Source organism: Neolamprologus multifasciatus, chromosome 11, assembly GCF_963576455.1.
Source record: "Neolamprologus multifasciatus chromosome 11, fNeoMul1.2, whole genome shotgun sequence".
Taxonomy (NCBI): domain Eukaryota; kingdom Metazoa; phylum Chordata; class Actinopteri; order Cichliformes; family Cichlidae; genus Neolamprologus; species Neolamprologus multifasciatus.
In genome coordinates, this window is record NC_140449.1 from 17,149,994 (window position 1) to 17,166,337 (window position 16,344).

Below are 16,344 nucleotides of genomic sequence, written 5' to 3' on the forward strand. Positions count from 1 at the left end.
AGGTTCCATTTAATTATCCCAATTGTCTTGAAACGCAAAATGACACAACATTTGACCATTTTTTGAGATTTAATTATTTTTTATGTTTTAATAGTATATACAGCTAAGCAACATTTAAATTTTAAACCACAGCCAGGAGTGTCACATAACAATTTGACGTACAACCGCACATGTACACGTCACTTTCCCCTCGCTTAGTGGGAAAATAAACTCAATTTCCCGTGCAGCACTGCGGCTCCCCCCTCCCATCTCGCGCCTTCCCTCTTGTCTCTCCTCGAGCTGCTAGCCGTCGGTGCGTGTTGTTGTTGAAGCAATGATGGCGGCAGCGGGATGCGGATCAGCAACCGCGGCTGCCGTAGGAGGCCAAGGTGGAACCGCTACGGCCAGAGGTCGTTTTCCCGGTCGGCCTTGGTCATCACGCAGTCGTTTGCGCTCTGAGAAGCGTTGGCAACTCGGGCGATCGGGCTTAGAAGCTGATGATGTGACTAACGGAGGGCCAAGGCCCGCAAACCTGGTTCTATCGTTAAACGAAGACCAGTCTCACTTGCGCTTGCTTGGAATACAGGAAAGCCACAAGATCCTTGGCCAGGCTGGATACAGCTCTAGTGGGAGTGAAGAGGTGAGGTCCCACACCCACCCAGGAGTTAGTATCTTTATTTCATCTTCTCACATTTTGTGTGATCGTTAATGCACCAGAAAGAGAGCAAGGCACAACAGTGTGACTGCTTAGTACCATGGAGAAATGTCAACATCCTCCAGGCTAGCGTTAACTTTAGCTTCAAGCTTGCTAAGCTAAAACTGTATGCTAAGTGTTAGCACAGTGGAGCTCTCCATTACATTTAATGAACAGTCGTAACACAAAATAAGCACTTCAGCCAAAGCAGCAAAGCTGTTCAAGTCACCGCAGCAGCACTGTTGCTTAATTTGCTCCCAGAATTTTTAAACATTTAAAGGGTCATAGCATGCATAACTGTAAGAGTTTTAATTGTTAAAAAACACATTATGCGGGAACGCGAGTTTGTAATCAGGAGTCTCAGTTATTTCATGTATGGCCCACTCGGGCCAGAGTAGCAGCTAGCTAGCTAATAGTGAACACAAAGAAGGGGAAGGATAGCGCCTCCGTACCCCGCACAGTGGCTAACTGCTAACATGCTGCATAGACTCGGGCAGAGTAGTCTGCTTAGCTAACGTTACTTTAAATAAGACCGCACATACGTCGGAGCTTATTTGTACCACATAGATAACTTTGACAAATTAGGTTGAATGCTTTATGGAGGGCTGGGTTTGCTAACCGCTAGCTAATGTCACCAAACACGTCAGGTTTAAATGGTGGTGCAGAAGTGTGCCAAAGTCAAATGCAACCTTGTTGGAATCGAAAGCGTTCAAACTCACCTCATAAAGTTTAAGTAAAATGCCAGCTAGTAAGAGTGGCGCTGTTTTATGAGTTAAGATCCCAGTTGTGGGTATGGGGATGTACAGTACTCAAAGAGAATAGTAATTATAGCAAGATTTACCAGCAGGTTTTTTTTCCGTAGCTGCTTATTTGACATTCATATCAAACCTGTTGACGTATCTTGTTGCATTAGGTAGTAAACGGTCTATATTATGTAATAACGTTATAGGAAGTTTTCCTACTCAGCCACATGTTTTTTTTCTTCTTTTTTTTGTTGCTGTTACTAATGCACAACGTATTTATGATATCTGTATAACAACCCATGATGAATGACGGTAGTTGGTTTCAACCTTTACTTAGAAAGAGCAAAACAGTCATGTGCTATTGATGAGTTTCATTTTAAAAAGTCAGACTTGTTTGCTATATTGTTAGAAAAGCCCTTGTTCAGATATGCTATGATCCACATATATTGATTTGTTAATGTGTTACGTGTTAAAAGCATGTGCATGCAAAGGATTTTTTTTTTCTGCACTGAGACCTACAACTTTAGTTATTGTTTATCCTGATGGTTTAACAGTTTCCAGCAAAGTGCAAAGTGGCTTCAAGTGTTAATTGCGGTTTTATTTTTCAAGGGGGATGATTTCAAAGGATTTGAAGCTGAGACAAAAGGTTCCAAGGGACCCATATTGTCTCAACAAAATTCTTCCAAAGGTAAAGAGCAAGCTGTTATTTAATCTCATGAAATATTTGGTGTTATTTGTAAATAACCCACATGTTAGGAAATGAATTAAGCACGAAATGCAATATAATATATGTTTTCTATATAGTTTTGTCAGACGATTTTGTGTTCATTTAATACCTTTGTTTTGCAGGTGATGCTGCCAACACAAAATCAAAACGTCAAAGTGAGAAGCTACCGCTTAAAACGCCAGCAGTGAAGGCAGCTGCACCACCTGACCCGATAAAAGATGTAAAGTCTTCGGAGCAAATGGACGACGTGTCCCTCGAAGCAAAACCAGCAAAAGATTGCAAGAAAGGTTCGAAAGGAAAAAGCACCCTGGGTCGACAGCCCGCCAAGAGCAGAGCTTCATCAGCAGCACCGAGGATTACTATAAAGTTGGTGGCCAAAAAGAAAATCAAAACTGTAAAGGAGCCTCAGAAAAAATCTGCAAAGAAGTTGAAGATGAAAGGAGATCAGGATGAGCCTAAAACCAAGGACATTGAGGGTGACCAGATTTTAAGTGCTCATGTCAAATTAAAAGCTGAACCACAAGAGGATGAGCATGGCACAGAAGATAAAGGAGGGGGGATGGTACCTGTGAGAAGGCGTGGGAGATCTGCTTTAAAAACAACAGAGCCTGTATGCCAGACTAGCGCCAAAGTTGTGGTTAGTGACCAAAAATCAAAGGAGAAAGAATCTGTTGATCAACCTGATTCTGTAAAAGAGAGCGGGACTGTAGAGCCAAAATCACATGCAAAGAAATTAAAGCATAAGGAAACTGCTGCTGGCCAGGGTCCTGAAGTTAATCAACTAGTGACTCGTAGGAGCAATAGAGTCACAAACCCACTCTCTAAAAAAGCCACGGTGAACGCACCTGCAGCAGAAAGTTTGAGTACAAGTGATGCTGTTTTAGCAGCGTCCAAGTCAGAAGCTTCGCGGACAGCAGAGGCCAAACCATTAGCGGGAAGTAACAGACGAAGGCAAAGCAGGAGGCTGAATAAAAATGATACAGTGCCAGAAAACCAAGGTCTGTCATTGTCAGAGACTGATAACTCAGCTGTGCAACCCAGTGACAGTTTGCCTTTGAAGAATGAGGACACGAGGGTCCCAAGCTTAAAGTTAATAAAGATCAGAAACCCTAAATACGATGCACAGTCTGCGGGGAAGAATACGTCTCGAAAGAAAAAACGAAGAAAATTTATCTGGACTTTGACGTTAGTAAAGGGAGGAAGTCAGACGCCACGCGCTGAAAACACTTTCACAGTAACACCTAATGCTGTAAGTGAGGTTGATCAGCCCACTCTTTGTGATACCAGTGTCAGTGAAAATTTAAAGGGAATTGATGATGAATCCAAACTTGATGACACAGTTCCACAGGAGAGCGAAAGCACTGAGAAAAATGAGAGTAATCAGAAGGATTCCCAAAACAACGCCGAGGAGCCGTTGGAGGAAAAGACCTCTTTACAAGTTGAAGTTGCAGTGGAACACACGGCTGAAGCATCTCCACAAGAAATCACTAAAACGGACTGTGGGAAAGTTGTCCCCCCTCTTCAAATTAAAAAGGTCTCCTCTCCTGGCAAACATAAAAGTTCAAAGCCTTCTTTTTTAATTCAGCAGGTCAGCCCTGTGGCTGAAAAGATGTTGGAAAGAGAGGAGAAAGAGGATGTTGTAATAGATCAGAATGAAACTAATGAGGATAAATCAGCATGTCTGGATGTTGATGTCACACCAACAAGGAGGCTAAGGAGGAGAACATCAAGCCTTGATTCGTCACCAACAAAGTCTGTCAGTCAGAAGCCGGTGAACACTCCAAAACGAAAGCTTAGAGCAAGTGTACAGGATGAAGATGCCCCGCAGGTTCATGTTGAAGATTCTTCTCAGGTTTCAACTGAAGATTCAAGTTCACAAGTTCTTCCCGAAAACCCTTGTCTCGATTTGACTGAGGAGCCATCGCAAACGACCTTTGTAAACTCCTCTGAAATTGTTGACAAGGATACCTCAAATATTGCTGAAGACCCCTCACAGTTGCCAGGTGAAGCTTTCCCGCCAAAGGTGGAGAATGAGGTAGAACCACAGATTAATGAGGCCGAACCACAGTTTAGTGAGGCCAAACCATTGCCTGTGCCTTCCAAGCCTAGAAGATGTAGGAATAACAAACTAGGTAAAAAGAAGTCTGTTCCTAGGAAGAAGGCTGTCGTTTCCACTGAAACTGCTGTCAACACAGAGCCTGTTACAGTTGACACTACTAACACAGAGCCTGTTCAAGAGGAAGACACTCAGCCTTTAGTAACAGAGGTAAGCCAGCTGGAAACAAAAGATTGCCCTCCGCCAGAGACCAAACAGGACCCTGTGTCTGTGGAGGAAGAGCAGATACAGCCATTAGTAAAGGAAGAAATGGACATTCAGTCAATTGAAAGTCAGCAATCTTTGTCACTGGAATGTCAAACGAGTGATCTAAATGCATCAATGGCATCTCAGAAAAAAGGAAAAAAGAAACGTAAAAACTTGATTGGTCAGCGCCAGAAACACAGACACAGGAGCAAAGATGGAAAATTTGCCCCACTCAAATTACCTGAAAGTGAACAAACTGAAGAGGGAGATGGTGAAATTTCTACCCCACTGGCAGCTAACGCACCATCCCCAAGCTCCAAACTTATTGGGGTACATAAAAAGTACAAAAAGAAGCAGTCAAGTCTTCAGTTTATTGGCTCTAAGAGACCAAAACCTAAAGTCATTTCCAAGCTGATAGATACAGGACTTGACAAAGATAGTTTGAAGCAGGAGGAAACAGACACATTAGTTGATGGGGGGCAGGCAGATGTTGCAGAGGCTCAGCGCAGTAAGTCAAAGTTCATAAAAAACATTAAGCACTTCATAATGCCTGTGGTAAGTGCCAGATCCTCTCGGGTGATCAAGACCCCGCAGAGGTTTATGGATGATGCAGGAATGTCTGTACTGCCTCGGAGAAACTCCCCAAAAAAGGGTTTACAACTGGGCTTGCAAATACGTCCAGGAAAGAGGCGAGATGACGGGGCAGACAGAGCAATATCTCCAATCCTGCCTATTGACGAGGAGGACATATTGAGTGAAGCTCAACTGGACGTCGATCTGTTTTCAGCTCAGGACCTCGATGAAAGTATTGATCTCGCCGATAGCCTGTTTTCTGAGAGAAAAAGTGTCAAAAATGATAAGAACAGGTCCCTTCTAAAGAACTCTAGTTTTAAATGGCATCCAGAAAAGTCAGGCAAGGAAGTGAATACACTGGACAAAACTCCAGAAAACAAAGGTGAGGATCTGTTTTCACTGACACCAGTTGATAAGCCTACAGAACTATCTATTGACCTCCTTGATGTTCAGAAAAAGAAAAGCTGCCCTAAGTTCACTAAGCAAACAACTCACCTCAAGATATATCAGAGGCTGAAGAAGCCACAACTTGGACTTAAAAGCAAAAACCCAACAGAGCCCGATGGTGCGAGCAAACCACTCCAGCCTCCTGTTGATTTAGCAGAAGGACTTGATGATGAAGCCATGAGCATTAGTCTTAGGCAACGGGATACAAGCTTAGAGAAAGACAAGTCCAAGCTTAAGATCGAAGACCTAGATACGCCTGGAGTAGTGAGAAAAGTTTCTGTCTGTGTTAGGACTACTAACCCAAAGTCACTCACATTGCAACATGGCCAAGTGGAAGATACAGCTGCAAAAGACACTGCCCAGCCTCACTCAGGTAACACCATACTAATGTTAAGCAACTTTTGATTCATCACTTACACAATCGTGCAAACAAGACTATACCATAGACCTGAAAATGGCTTGTATTGCTTCCACAGGAGAGTTGCAGTCAGTACAGAACTCAGGCAGATGTGGGGGCATTTCTCTTGGGTCTGTGGAGAAGGGAGTACCACAAAGAGCACGACTCACTGGTGCAAATAAAAGAATGTTCAATCTCCTCAGGAAAGCCAAGGTTCAGCTTATTAAAATTGACCAGCAGAAACAGCTTAAGTCGTCTGGGGTAAGGTCACCGTCACCACAAGCGTGTTTTCAATTCATTGTATACATTGACTGTTTGTTAGTAGCTTAACCTGGCTTAATAACATGTCATAGAGGAAGAACACATCATATAAAGACAGTTGTTTTGAGTGATACGTTATGGATCAGTGTTTTTTTTTCTTTTCAAATTAACCTTGCAGCTGTTATCTGGCCCGGCTGGAGCCAGGTCTCAAGATATGACCTCTAAAAGACAAAGGAGGAAGCAGAGGGTGCAGCTTCATTCTGACATTCCAGTCAAGACAGAACCGCCTCAAGTACAAGTAAGCGTGGAAATCAATAGGCTCGAGGGGAGCGAGCATTGATCTCACTAAAAATCTTGTTTCTGTCTGTGGTTGTACCAAGCGGATAAAAAAAACCCTTGTGTTGAGCTGAAATTGAACAATAATATAAACGGGGAAGCTCATCCTGTGTAAACTAAAGCCTCATGACATTTTTATTTCCTTCCTCAGCCGCAGGTCATCTCCCCACTGTGCCAGGAGTTCCGTAGAGCAGGAGGTCCACGTATCAAGCATGTGTGCCGTGCTGCATCCGTGGTCCTCGGGCAGCCACGTGCCATGGTACCAGATGATATTCCCAGACTTAGTGCCTTGCCACTGCATGAAAGATCTGGCATTTCCCCATCAGCGGTCACTAAAGGTAGATATGACCAATGACATTACACTGCTTGTCTGAACAGTTCCTATAAACAAATTTGTTTCCTAACTCAAACATAAGTAACGCTATCTAACTTCCAGCAATCAGTTGTACAACTGATTAGTTTTTATTTGATATTCACTGTAACCAGACTTTTCTTGATCATTTATATATTTAGTGTCTCATCATTGCATCTTTACTATTTTTATCTATACCGCTGCTGTTTGATGTGGCTGAGAATGCATTTGGGAAAGAGAACAAGAGCTGCTGTTCAGATAATCTCAAATCGTGCATGAAAGGCATTATTTTCCCATTCTTATTGCATTTTTGTTCTTGCAGATGTTGGTTCTCCATCTGAATCTGACAGTCCTGGGCTGTCAGATCCAAAGGTCACCAAGGTCAAGAAACCATCAAATTTTGTAAAGCGGAAAGGACTTGGACCGTTTGGGTACCGATCTAGAAGGTGTGGCGTATGCAAAGGCTGCAATCACGAAGATGATTGTGGCAAGTGCATTAACTGCCTGGACAAACCCAAGTTTGGTGGTCCCAATACCAAGCGGCAGTGTTGTGTGTAAGTTACATTTGGTAGTTTTTGTGGCGCGTAGGACAATGTGGTGAATTCTGATTTATTCTAAAAATTTGTATTTATTTTATTTTAATCACAAGGTATAAGAGATGTGACCAAATTGAGGAGAGGAAAGCACGCAGATTAAGTGGGAGAACGGCACCCAAAGGTAATTTTTCCCCTTCTGTGCACACTTCATGTTGCAGTAGTTCTTACATATCAGTGTCACCACTGTTTTCTTTTAGGTTCCTCTAAGCGAAGGCGATCCTCTCTCAGTGGGGGTCATTCAAGTAACGACGAAGGGAATGACTCACCGTCTGGTCTCCAGAGTGACGGCCACAGTCCATCATTGAGAAAGCAGCCGAAGCGTGTTGTTAAACCCCGTGTCTATTTTGACCTGGTGGATTACGACTCAGATCTAGATGATAAAACTCTTTCGAGCTCTGCCTCACCAGCAAGGAGAAGAGGTGTCGGACCCCGTTTCAGTCAAGGTAAATTAATACTCAGCAACTGCTTAACACAGTCTAGTTGCTTCTTTTGTTTTTTAAGAATAGCAAGTAGCTGTGTAGTCATTTAAGTTTGGATATTGTGTACTATTACGATTACAAAGCCTCTAATAAAGTAAATTGTTTTTTCCATGATGTTCTCAAGACTTTGTGTCGCTGGAAGGATTCTTGGGAGACATATCAGATGATGAGGTCAGGCATCGAAAGTCCAGTTCTCACCGTGTGCCGTCAGCTCGACGTAAACCTGAGAAGGTGGGTAATTCTGGATTTAATTGGTGCTTAAACTGTACTTAACTTGTATAATGGAAATTTGTGGCAATTGTATAGAAGTATATTTATGTTTGGCCAACAAGGACAAAAAATGTCCAGCTCTGGCACGCTGTGCTTAACATCACACTCGTTACTGTTACTGACCAAACAAACCAGACGTTTCTGCACAAACTGTCTCAGGATTTTCTTACATTCCCTTTCTTTTGCTAATTTAATGCAGTGAATTTTAACAATCAGCAATTTAATTAGCTATTATGCATGTCTGTAGGTTGCGGTGGTCTCTCAGGGTCTCCAGTCTCAGGGTCCTTTGGAGCAGACTCCTCCCAGTGTCCTGGCTGCATTGGCCCATGGATTTGAGCAGCGAACTGTTGAATCTTCTAAACCTACTCACAAAATCAGGGTTGATTTTAAGGTAGGGGTTTTTTGTTTGTTTTGTCTTTGTTTCATATATTCCTAAATTCCAGAGTTGTATTCCCTGTTGGAAAGTAATAACTAGAGTTATGTATTTGGAGACATACTTGGTTTCTTATTTGCCTTCCTCAAATATTATTTACTCCACAGAAGATGTACACACAGCTAACACCTGTAATAATTTAAAATGCATTTCATGTTTTCACGTTAGTATAATGTTTTGCGCAGCAGAGGTCAGTGTTAATCTAAATTCCCACATGTGAAGCGTTCCATACATCATTCATTAGAGTTTTGTTCCTTCTGATCTGTCGAATTATTTTTTTAATCTATGAATGAAAGTTTTACATGTGTGAAAATGCAAATTACAACTTGCATTAAATTTAATACACAAAGTTAATCCACAGTTCAATCAACAACATAGTGTAAATATCTATATGGGCATTGATTAATAGAAAGAGTAGGGTAATGGTAACTACTGTGAAAATCTTTAATTTTTTTTATTTATTTATCTTTTTAAATTTTTGTCTCATTTTCAGGAGGACTGTGCTTTGGAGAATGTCTGGAATATGGGTGGATTAAGTATACTGACCTCTGCGCCTCCCATGCCACCCTATGTCTGCTTCCTTTGTGCCAGTAAAGGGCAACACGAGGTAACTGATGATTTCTACTCAATTTTAATTTAAATATTCAGTCTCCTGCTTACCACCTTGTATTTTCAAAAAGTTTAGATAAACATTAAACACTACATGATTCAGATATCAAAGTGTCCTTTTTTGTTATTTACATGTTTGTTTGTTTTTTTTTCCTCTGACCCTCATTTTACAGATGCTGTATTGCCAAGTGTGCTGTGAACCTTTCCACAAGTTTTGCCTTGAGCCAGCGGAGCGCCCCTCAGAGGAGAACAAAGAAAACTGGTGCTGCAGACGCTGCAAGTTTTGCCATGTGTGCGGAAGGAAAAACAGGCTCTCAAAGGTTAAAACATTTTATTTGTCTTGTTTAGCTTTCTTATTGGTATGTACTTAATCTGTTTGCTTCCATGTCTTTCTCAGCCTTTATTAGAGTGTGAACGATGCCAGAACTGCTATCATGCCTCCTGTTTGGGACCAAACTACCCAAAACAAAACAAGAAGAGGAAAGCCTGGGTAGGTTACTCAAAAAAACACAATTGTAGGGATATTTACTACAACCTGCCGATTTCTCATAGTAATATTTTGTGCAGGTGTGTATGACATGCACTAGGTGCAAAAGTTGTGGCGTCACACCAGGAAAGAGTTGGGACACTGAGTGGAACCATGACAAAGGACTATGTCCAGATTGTTCAAAACTCTATGACCAGGGTGAGGCGACAGTTTAACCTTAACAATAATTTTATCATTTGGTGAATTTTCAGTTTCTTTAACTTGTCTGAATGTCTCTTTTTTTAGGTAACTACTGTCCAATCTGCTTCAAGTGTTATGAGGACAATGACTATGATAGTCAGATGATGCAGTGTGGCACCTGCAACCATTGGGTTCATGCCAAGTGTGAGGATCTAACAGGTGATTTTTATTATTGACTCTGTAAACATTGATGGTATACAGTTTTGAACTTCTTAATACTGGAACAGCATTATCAAACTTAAATGTTATCTGCTACTGGCAGCTGAGCATGAATATTTTTCTTAGATTGCATTTGTGAATTTTGATTATGAGTGGATTTCTTTGCCTCCATCCAAAATATCTCTCCTGTAAAATAATTTCAGATGAGCTGTATGAGATCCTGTCCAGCCTGCCAGAGAGTGTAGTGTATTCATGTCGACCATGTAGTGTGACCCAACCCAGTGCCTGGAGAGAGCTTCTCTACATTGAGCTCAGGGCTGGGGTGGAGAAGGTGCTAGCATGCTTGCTTTCGTCCACCCTCACCCAGCACCTTGTTACCTGCTCACAGGTAGGAGACTTTGCTTCTATTTTTATTAGTGATGCACTGATTGACTTGCCGGGGACTGGAATCGGATGATTTTCAGTGTTCTCAACACCAACCGGTGACCAGCCGTTCAGCCTGATATGAGCTGGTCCATTTCATGCATGCACAACATGCACAAGTACTCATGCACCCACTCACAGCCATATGTTAACATGTTGTGAGTGAAGTTTGCTAAAGTAACCTGCAAGGGAAAGCACTACGAAACCTTTTGCCGAAAACTTAATCAGATGCTTAACTCAAACTTATCCTGCTGAACATGGACATTTTTACAGAAGCTAACAAAAGAAAAGTGGTAAAGATAACCAAAACTTAAAGAAGCCTTGGCATGAGCAAAAGATCAAAGCAGTTACAGGAAAACATATGGAGACAAGTGAAAAAGAAAAAAGAATCAATGTCCTGTTATCTGTTGAAGTTCTACACATACTGGAAAATGATGCAAGTCCCTGACTCGTTTTTTTTGTTTTGTTTTTTTGTTATATGAATCTGCTGCACTTGCTTTTGTTTGCTAAAGGTAAGGTGAAATATGTCAGTTAAAGGTGGGTGCACAGAAACACGTTTTCATGTATGTGTTCTTCTTTACAGCAGTAGAGCACTTTATTTTCAGTTGTTAAAGTGAGAGAAGTTCCTGTAACTTACTGCATCTTGGGATAAATTGTGAAGTTTAATAAGTTTATTTTTTTATTATGAACATAAAATACATGATTCTTGTTTGCATATGCTGTCAATTGTAGTTCTTAGAAAAAAAAATCATAACCAGGAAAAATCGGTATAGGCTGGTCACACATTGCAGTTGGTTCATCTCTAATTTTTATGACTCAAATGTTGGTTTTTATGCTAGATATCATTTAATATAGCTAACAAAATGTTTCCGTTTACTGTATTATTATTATTTTATTTTAGTAAACTACTCAAATTGCATGATGTTTAATATTCTTCGACTTCTGTTGTAGTGTGAAAGATCGGTCGACCCTGACAGTGGCATAGAAGGAAAGCCAGCCTGTGACCTCCGAGCTGTAGGAAAGAAGTTTGACAAAGGCCTTTATACTACACTGGTGAGTACATGGCCCCTTATTTAATGTCACATAATCAGTTCAAGTAGATTAACTGGTATAAAACATTGTGCTTCCATTTAAACATTAGGTCTGTACCATCATAGTAAAAATGATGATCATGATCGTTCAGTTTTTATTGCAAATTGTAAACCGAACATTGCTTTCACATTTTCATATATGTACAAAAATATAAGTCAAAATAAAATCGGTCTTCCTTATTCTCCTTATGTTTTTCACTCCTTTCTTTATACCTGTATGATGTATGCAAATAAAACAGTGCAGGTTTTGCCACTTTTGATAAAGAATTGCTCGAGCTCGACCTGTGTTTGTCTAATATGTTGACCATTTTCATGAAGCCTTCGTTACTCCCCTCATCTGGTTTGAACATAACTTTTTCCAAATAGAATCCGATTGGCTGGTAATTTCAGTGCACCCCATTGAGCTACATGAACTGACTCCCTGTACAGGCTTATTTTTCTGGATGTGCGAGTTGATGCTACACGATTCACATTAGCAACCATTGCATTTTTTTAGCCTTCATGTATTCAAACAGCAGCTTGTGAGTTTGTGGTGTGGTTTCTTTACAGTGCAGCTGCACCGCACTCTGATTTCTTCATGGTTAACATAACTTGTGCTAAGTCTTTCCCTGCTGCTGTGCATAGTTCAGTATTTCGAGTCATTGTTATATCTGTCTTTGAGTGTAGTTTCACATGGTCAGACTAGCACAGGAAACTTCAAACTTGGTGGGGGAAACACCTGTGTTTGGCACATGGTCACGTGCTGATTTAAGAAACGCTTCATTTCTTAGGTGACGGTTTCCTCGTGGCTGTGTGCAGTGGGGCTAGAGGAGGGTCTGTGCTGACGGACGTGGGTTACTGACCTGGTAGCCTGGCTGCCCCTGGGTGGGTCCAGGATGGGCGTGGGGTTCTGGGGGTGCTCAGTCTCTGGGCTGGGCCCCTGGCTGGGCCTTGGGGGCTTGGATCCTGGTTGGTGTGTTGCCGGGGTTGTGGGTGTATGGGGGCCCAGCCCTGGCGCAGGGTGCCGCCAGTGCATCAAGCCACCTGGGGGGCTCTTCAACTGGTCAGGAAGGCTGTTACATCTTGCAGGAGGTCTCCTCTCTTCAGGAACTCACTCTGCAGGAGGGGGAGATACAGGAGAGGTGGAGGAAGATCTCAGCCTGGGTGCCTATTGTCTTGTGTAGTCTGGAAGATGAGTGGATGACGGGGTGGGTGCTGGTTTCTCTGTGGTGGGGTCGGGTGGGCTGTCCCGGGCTCTGTGGGGTCAGGCGGCGCTGCCGAACTGGGCCCCGGTCCGGATGGGCCTGGGCCCCCTTTCCCTGGCGGGTTGCAGAGTATGGGGGTGCCTACTGGGGTCAGCGGGGGAGCTGGCCCCAGGGAGGGGTCACTTGCCCCTCCCTTCCTTCCCTCCCCATCTCCAGCTGCCTCCCTCTTCCCGCTCCACCACAATCACCCACACATGCAGGGCCTTGGGGTAAAGATGTGTCACCAGGGTGCAGGGGAGGCATCCCCCCTCTGTCCCCTTCTGGCTGCCTGTGCCTCAATTTTATCCCACAACTTAGACATTCACATTACTCACACTCTCATAACACATACATATAGGACCTTGGGGGTGGGCACGCTACATGGAATCCAAAAGACCATCAGGGTGTACACCTCACCCCTGGCGTCGTTGCCCACCTCTCAATTTTAAATACACGTAGACATTGAGGGCTAGCAGGAGAGGCTATGCGCTTACCTGCTACTCTCTGGCAGGTAGCTCCCTGCCCTCCTGGGTTTTAAATGCACCTTAGAACACACATACATCAACACTACATATGAGCGGGCGGAGGGAGGTTTGGAGTCTTCTCACACCCCCGTTCTCTGCGGCCTGCTGGAGCGGGGGGGCTAGGAGGAGGAGTTGACCGTCCGATTGGGGGTCTGGAATGTGGGGCCTCCCTGCTGCTGCCGAGTCGGGGCAGTCTGCTTCTCTCCACCCCGGGGAAAAGGGTAACACTACCTGGGTCTGGGTGCAGTTTCCCCCTCCAGGGGCAAGGGTACCTAGACCTGGGGTATAGAGTACGCTTGGGGAGTGTGATTGTGTGTACAGTGTCTCTTTGTGTCTGTCTCCACGTTGGGTGAGTGTTGAGTAATTGCATATGAGAGCATGAGGGTGGGAATGGATGTATGTATCTGTGTGTGCCTGTATGTCTGTGTCTATATGTCAGGTTGGGTATCAGACGCCACCTCTCCGGGGACACCTCAGGCCCGCCAAGGTATGGAGGCCTATCTCCCCCACTACTTCCCCTGCCAGTGGCAGACGCTCTCAGACGTCGGTGCGTTGGTGGTTCTTTGTATCCGGGGGTGGGCGTCCAGGTACACACCGGCTCACTCCTTGGTGGCTGCTTGTCGGGGCCTGGAGCTTGGGGCTCGCTCGGGCCCCTTCGGGGGTGGGGTGCCCTGGGGCTCGGTCACTCTGGCACAGCTGGCTGCCGGGGGAGCTCACGGGCACGTCACCACAACCCCCCCTGGCTTCTGCTCCGCGGCTGCTGAGTGACCCCTCATCTGGGAATCTCCTCAGCTCTTTCTGGGACAGTGGCGCAGCTGCCCCTCTGTTGGTTTTCCCTGGTCTCTTGTGTTCTGGGGGCCTCTGGATGTCTGGAGTTTTGATCTCCTCCATACCTGATTCATGCCCTGGAGGACGGGGCTGTGGCTCCCCACACCGTCTAGCAGATCGTTACATGATTTAATACAAGCGCGCTCATGCTCACAGGTGTACACACGGGTGATCACACACAAAATACACCCTTTTTGGCTCCTACCTCAAAGCACGCTGTGCGCTGTCGATCCATATTCCCATAGATCATCGTGATGTTGTTTATTATGTTTCTTCTGCTTGTTTTCTTTTTTCTTTCTCAACAGGTGATCCAGGTGATTGATATATGTATTTTTTGTCTGCTTATTTTGTTGGTTTTTGTTTTTTGCCCTTTATCCCCATCCCTCTTCCCCGCTGTTTTTCTTTCCTTCTTTCTTTCTCCCCCTTTCTTTTCCCCAGTCAAATCTGTCCCGTATTTAGCAAGTAAAAATAAAATAAAATAAACAATAAAAGGTGAATCAAATAGACCATTACGGCAAGGCTGGGATGGCCCATTTGGTAAAGTAAATCCGTTGGCCATCTTTCTTCGCCTTTAGACAATAATTCTGATGGCAAAAGAGCCAAACGGGACAGGCAAAAAAAAAAAAAGAAACGCTTCATTTGCTTTTGCATTTTAATTAGCAAAACATGCATTTTAAATATTGCTCAATTTAATTGTGGAATGCCAAAATCGTCATCTAGATTCAAATTCAATTAACTGTACTGCCCTATTATGTGATATAGAATGGTACAGTGGTCCCTCACTATAACGCAGTTCACCTTTCGGTCTCGCTGTTTGGCAGATTTTTTTGGTGCAATTTTGCATGCTTTTTTTTTTTGTTTGTTTTTTACAGCGCATTGTGTTCTGCATTCTGATTGGCTGTAGACCATCAATATCGTGCCGTGTGTCATCCTGTAATGTCGATGAAACGTTTTGCACCATCAAAGGCAACCGCAGGTGCCTTTGGTTTTATTCTATAATACTGGACTTATTTTTCTACGAAGGATTGAACTTTGAGGGTGTTTAAACAAGAGAGATAAGTGTAAAATGTTCAAGCCTGTCAGTGTATAAAGTGTGTAGTCACGACGTTTAAAACCAAAAAACATCTATAATAATTGTAAAAAACAAAGTTTGTGGATTTCACATATCGGTTATGGTTATTTTTAGAACATAACTACCGCGATAAACGAGGGACCACTGTAGTTACGTTCTTTGTGTTGGAAATGCAGCTGCCCTATCAGCACAAGATTGAACATCTCAAGGACACCAAAATATTTTTTCTTCCTTTTTTTAAATAGAAAATGTTCCATGAGGATGTGGTCCAGGTGGTGCGAAAGAGGCTAGAGCAAGAGGAAGATCTTCCAGAGGAGCGGAGACCTACTGCCTTGGCACGATCCTACTACTTAAAGGTGCTATATGGCTGAAAACACATAAAGTCTCCTGAAGTTATGCAGAATTGGCTTTAAGCATGATTGTTTGTTTTCAGTTTTATAACATTTATAATTATTAAGTGATTTTTCTCTTTTAGCTGCTTGAGGAGGTATTTAATTGGTTCAACAGCCAAGACCCAAAGGTGTGGGACCCTTGTACCAAAGACTTGCCAGTGTGAGTATTACATTTTTAACATTTTATAAGTTTAAGAAATACTCCATTAAAGTTATGTACCTAGATAGTATTGAAGTACGCCGATTTCACTGATTATTTTAATGGTAGTGATCAGGCAGAGACTCTTACTTCCAAAATCAGACGTCTTTTTATTTGCGCTTTACAATAAAATACAGATGCATCTGGAGACCTAGCCTACTTCCGCTACGTCTAGCGAGTTCTGGCTCACAACTGGAAATCAACACAATCTTATGGGTTCGGTGTCCCGCCCATTGTACCGTCCCCTTCAGCTGTCCTGCCTCCGGTCTTCCCCACCTCAGCACTACAAACAAAATCCTAAATTTACACGTAGCTCTCTAATCTTCTCTACCTACAGTGAAAATAAAAACATGAGTCCATAATCACATTTCCCTCAAGCACCCCTTTTCACAATAGATACAACAGAAATGAGCACATCTGTGTAAAACATCACCTAACTATAAAATTAGCTAAAGTCATGTCTCCTTACAGTAAAATAAAAGATTTTAGATTTACTATATTAGAAGTA

General features: G+C 43.1%; 1 protein-coding gene across 2 annotated transcripts in view; it reads left to right on the forward strand.

Moving 5' to 3' along the window:
- Window positions 1–260: 260 nt before the first annotated feature.
- Window positions 261–16,344, forward strand: part of kmt2bb (lysine (K)-specific methyltransferase 2Bb) — a 29,810-nt gene continuing 13,726 nt past the window's right edge. The window contains exons 1-20 of one of the 2 annotated variants that reach the window (XM_085178215.1): window positions 261–643; window positions 2,026–2,104; window positions 2,266–5,838; window positions 5,942–6,123; window positions 6,302–6,421; window positions 6,611–6,797; window positions 7,134–7,365; window positions 7,461–7,528; window positions 7,605–7,850; window positions 8,011–8,117; window positions 8,404–8,547; window positions 9,083–9,196; window positions 9,372–9,518; window positions 9,596–9,688; window positions 9,766–9,883; window positions 9,971–10,084; window positions 10,288–10,472; window positions 11,459–11,560; window positions 15,491–15,601; window positions 15,721–15,797. In XM_085178215.1, coding sequence (XP_085034341.1) covers window positions 314–643; window positions 2,026–2,104; window positions 2,266–5,838; window positions 5,942–6,123; window positions 6,302–6,421; window positions 6,611–6,797; window positions 7,134–7,365; window positions 7,461–7,528; window positions 7,605–7,850; window positions 8,011–8,117; window positions 8,404–8,547; window positions 9,083–9,196; window positions 9,372–9,518; window positions 9,596–9,688; window positions 9,766–9,883; window positions 9,971–10,084; window positions 10,288–10,472; window positions 11,459–11,560; window positions 15,491–15,601; window positions 15,721–15,797 — 6,329 coding nt within the window. In that variant the 5' untranslated portion in view covers window positions 261–313. The remainder of the gene's footprint in view (window positions 644–2,025; window positions 2,105–2,265; window positions 5,839–5,941; window positions 6,124–6,301; window positions 6,422–6,610; window positions 6,798–7,133; window positions 7,366–7,460; window positions 7,529–7,604; window positions 7,851–8,010; window positions 8,118–8,403; window positions 8,548–9,082; window positions 9,197–9,371; window positions 9,519–9,595; window positions 9,689–9,765; window positions 9,884–9,970; window positions 10,085–10,287; window positions 10,473–11,458; window positions 11,561–15,490; window positions 15,602–15,720; window positions 15,798–16,344) is intronic. The other variant, XM_085178216.1, reaches the window with a different exon arrangement.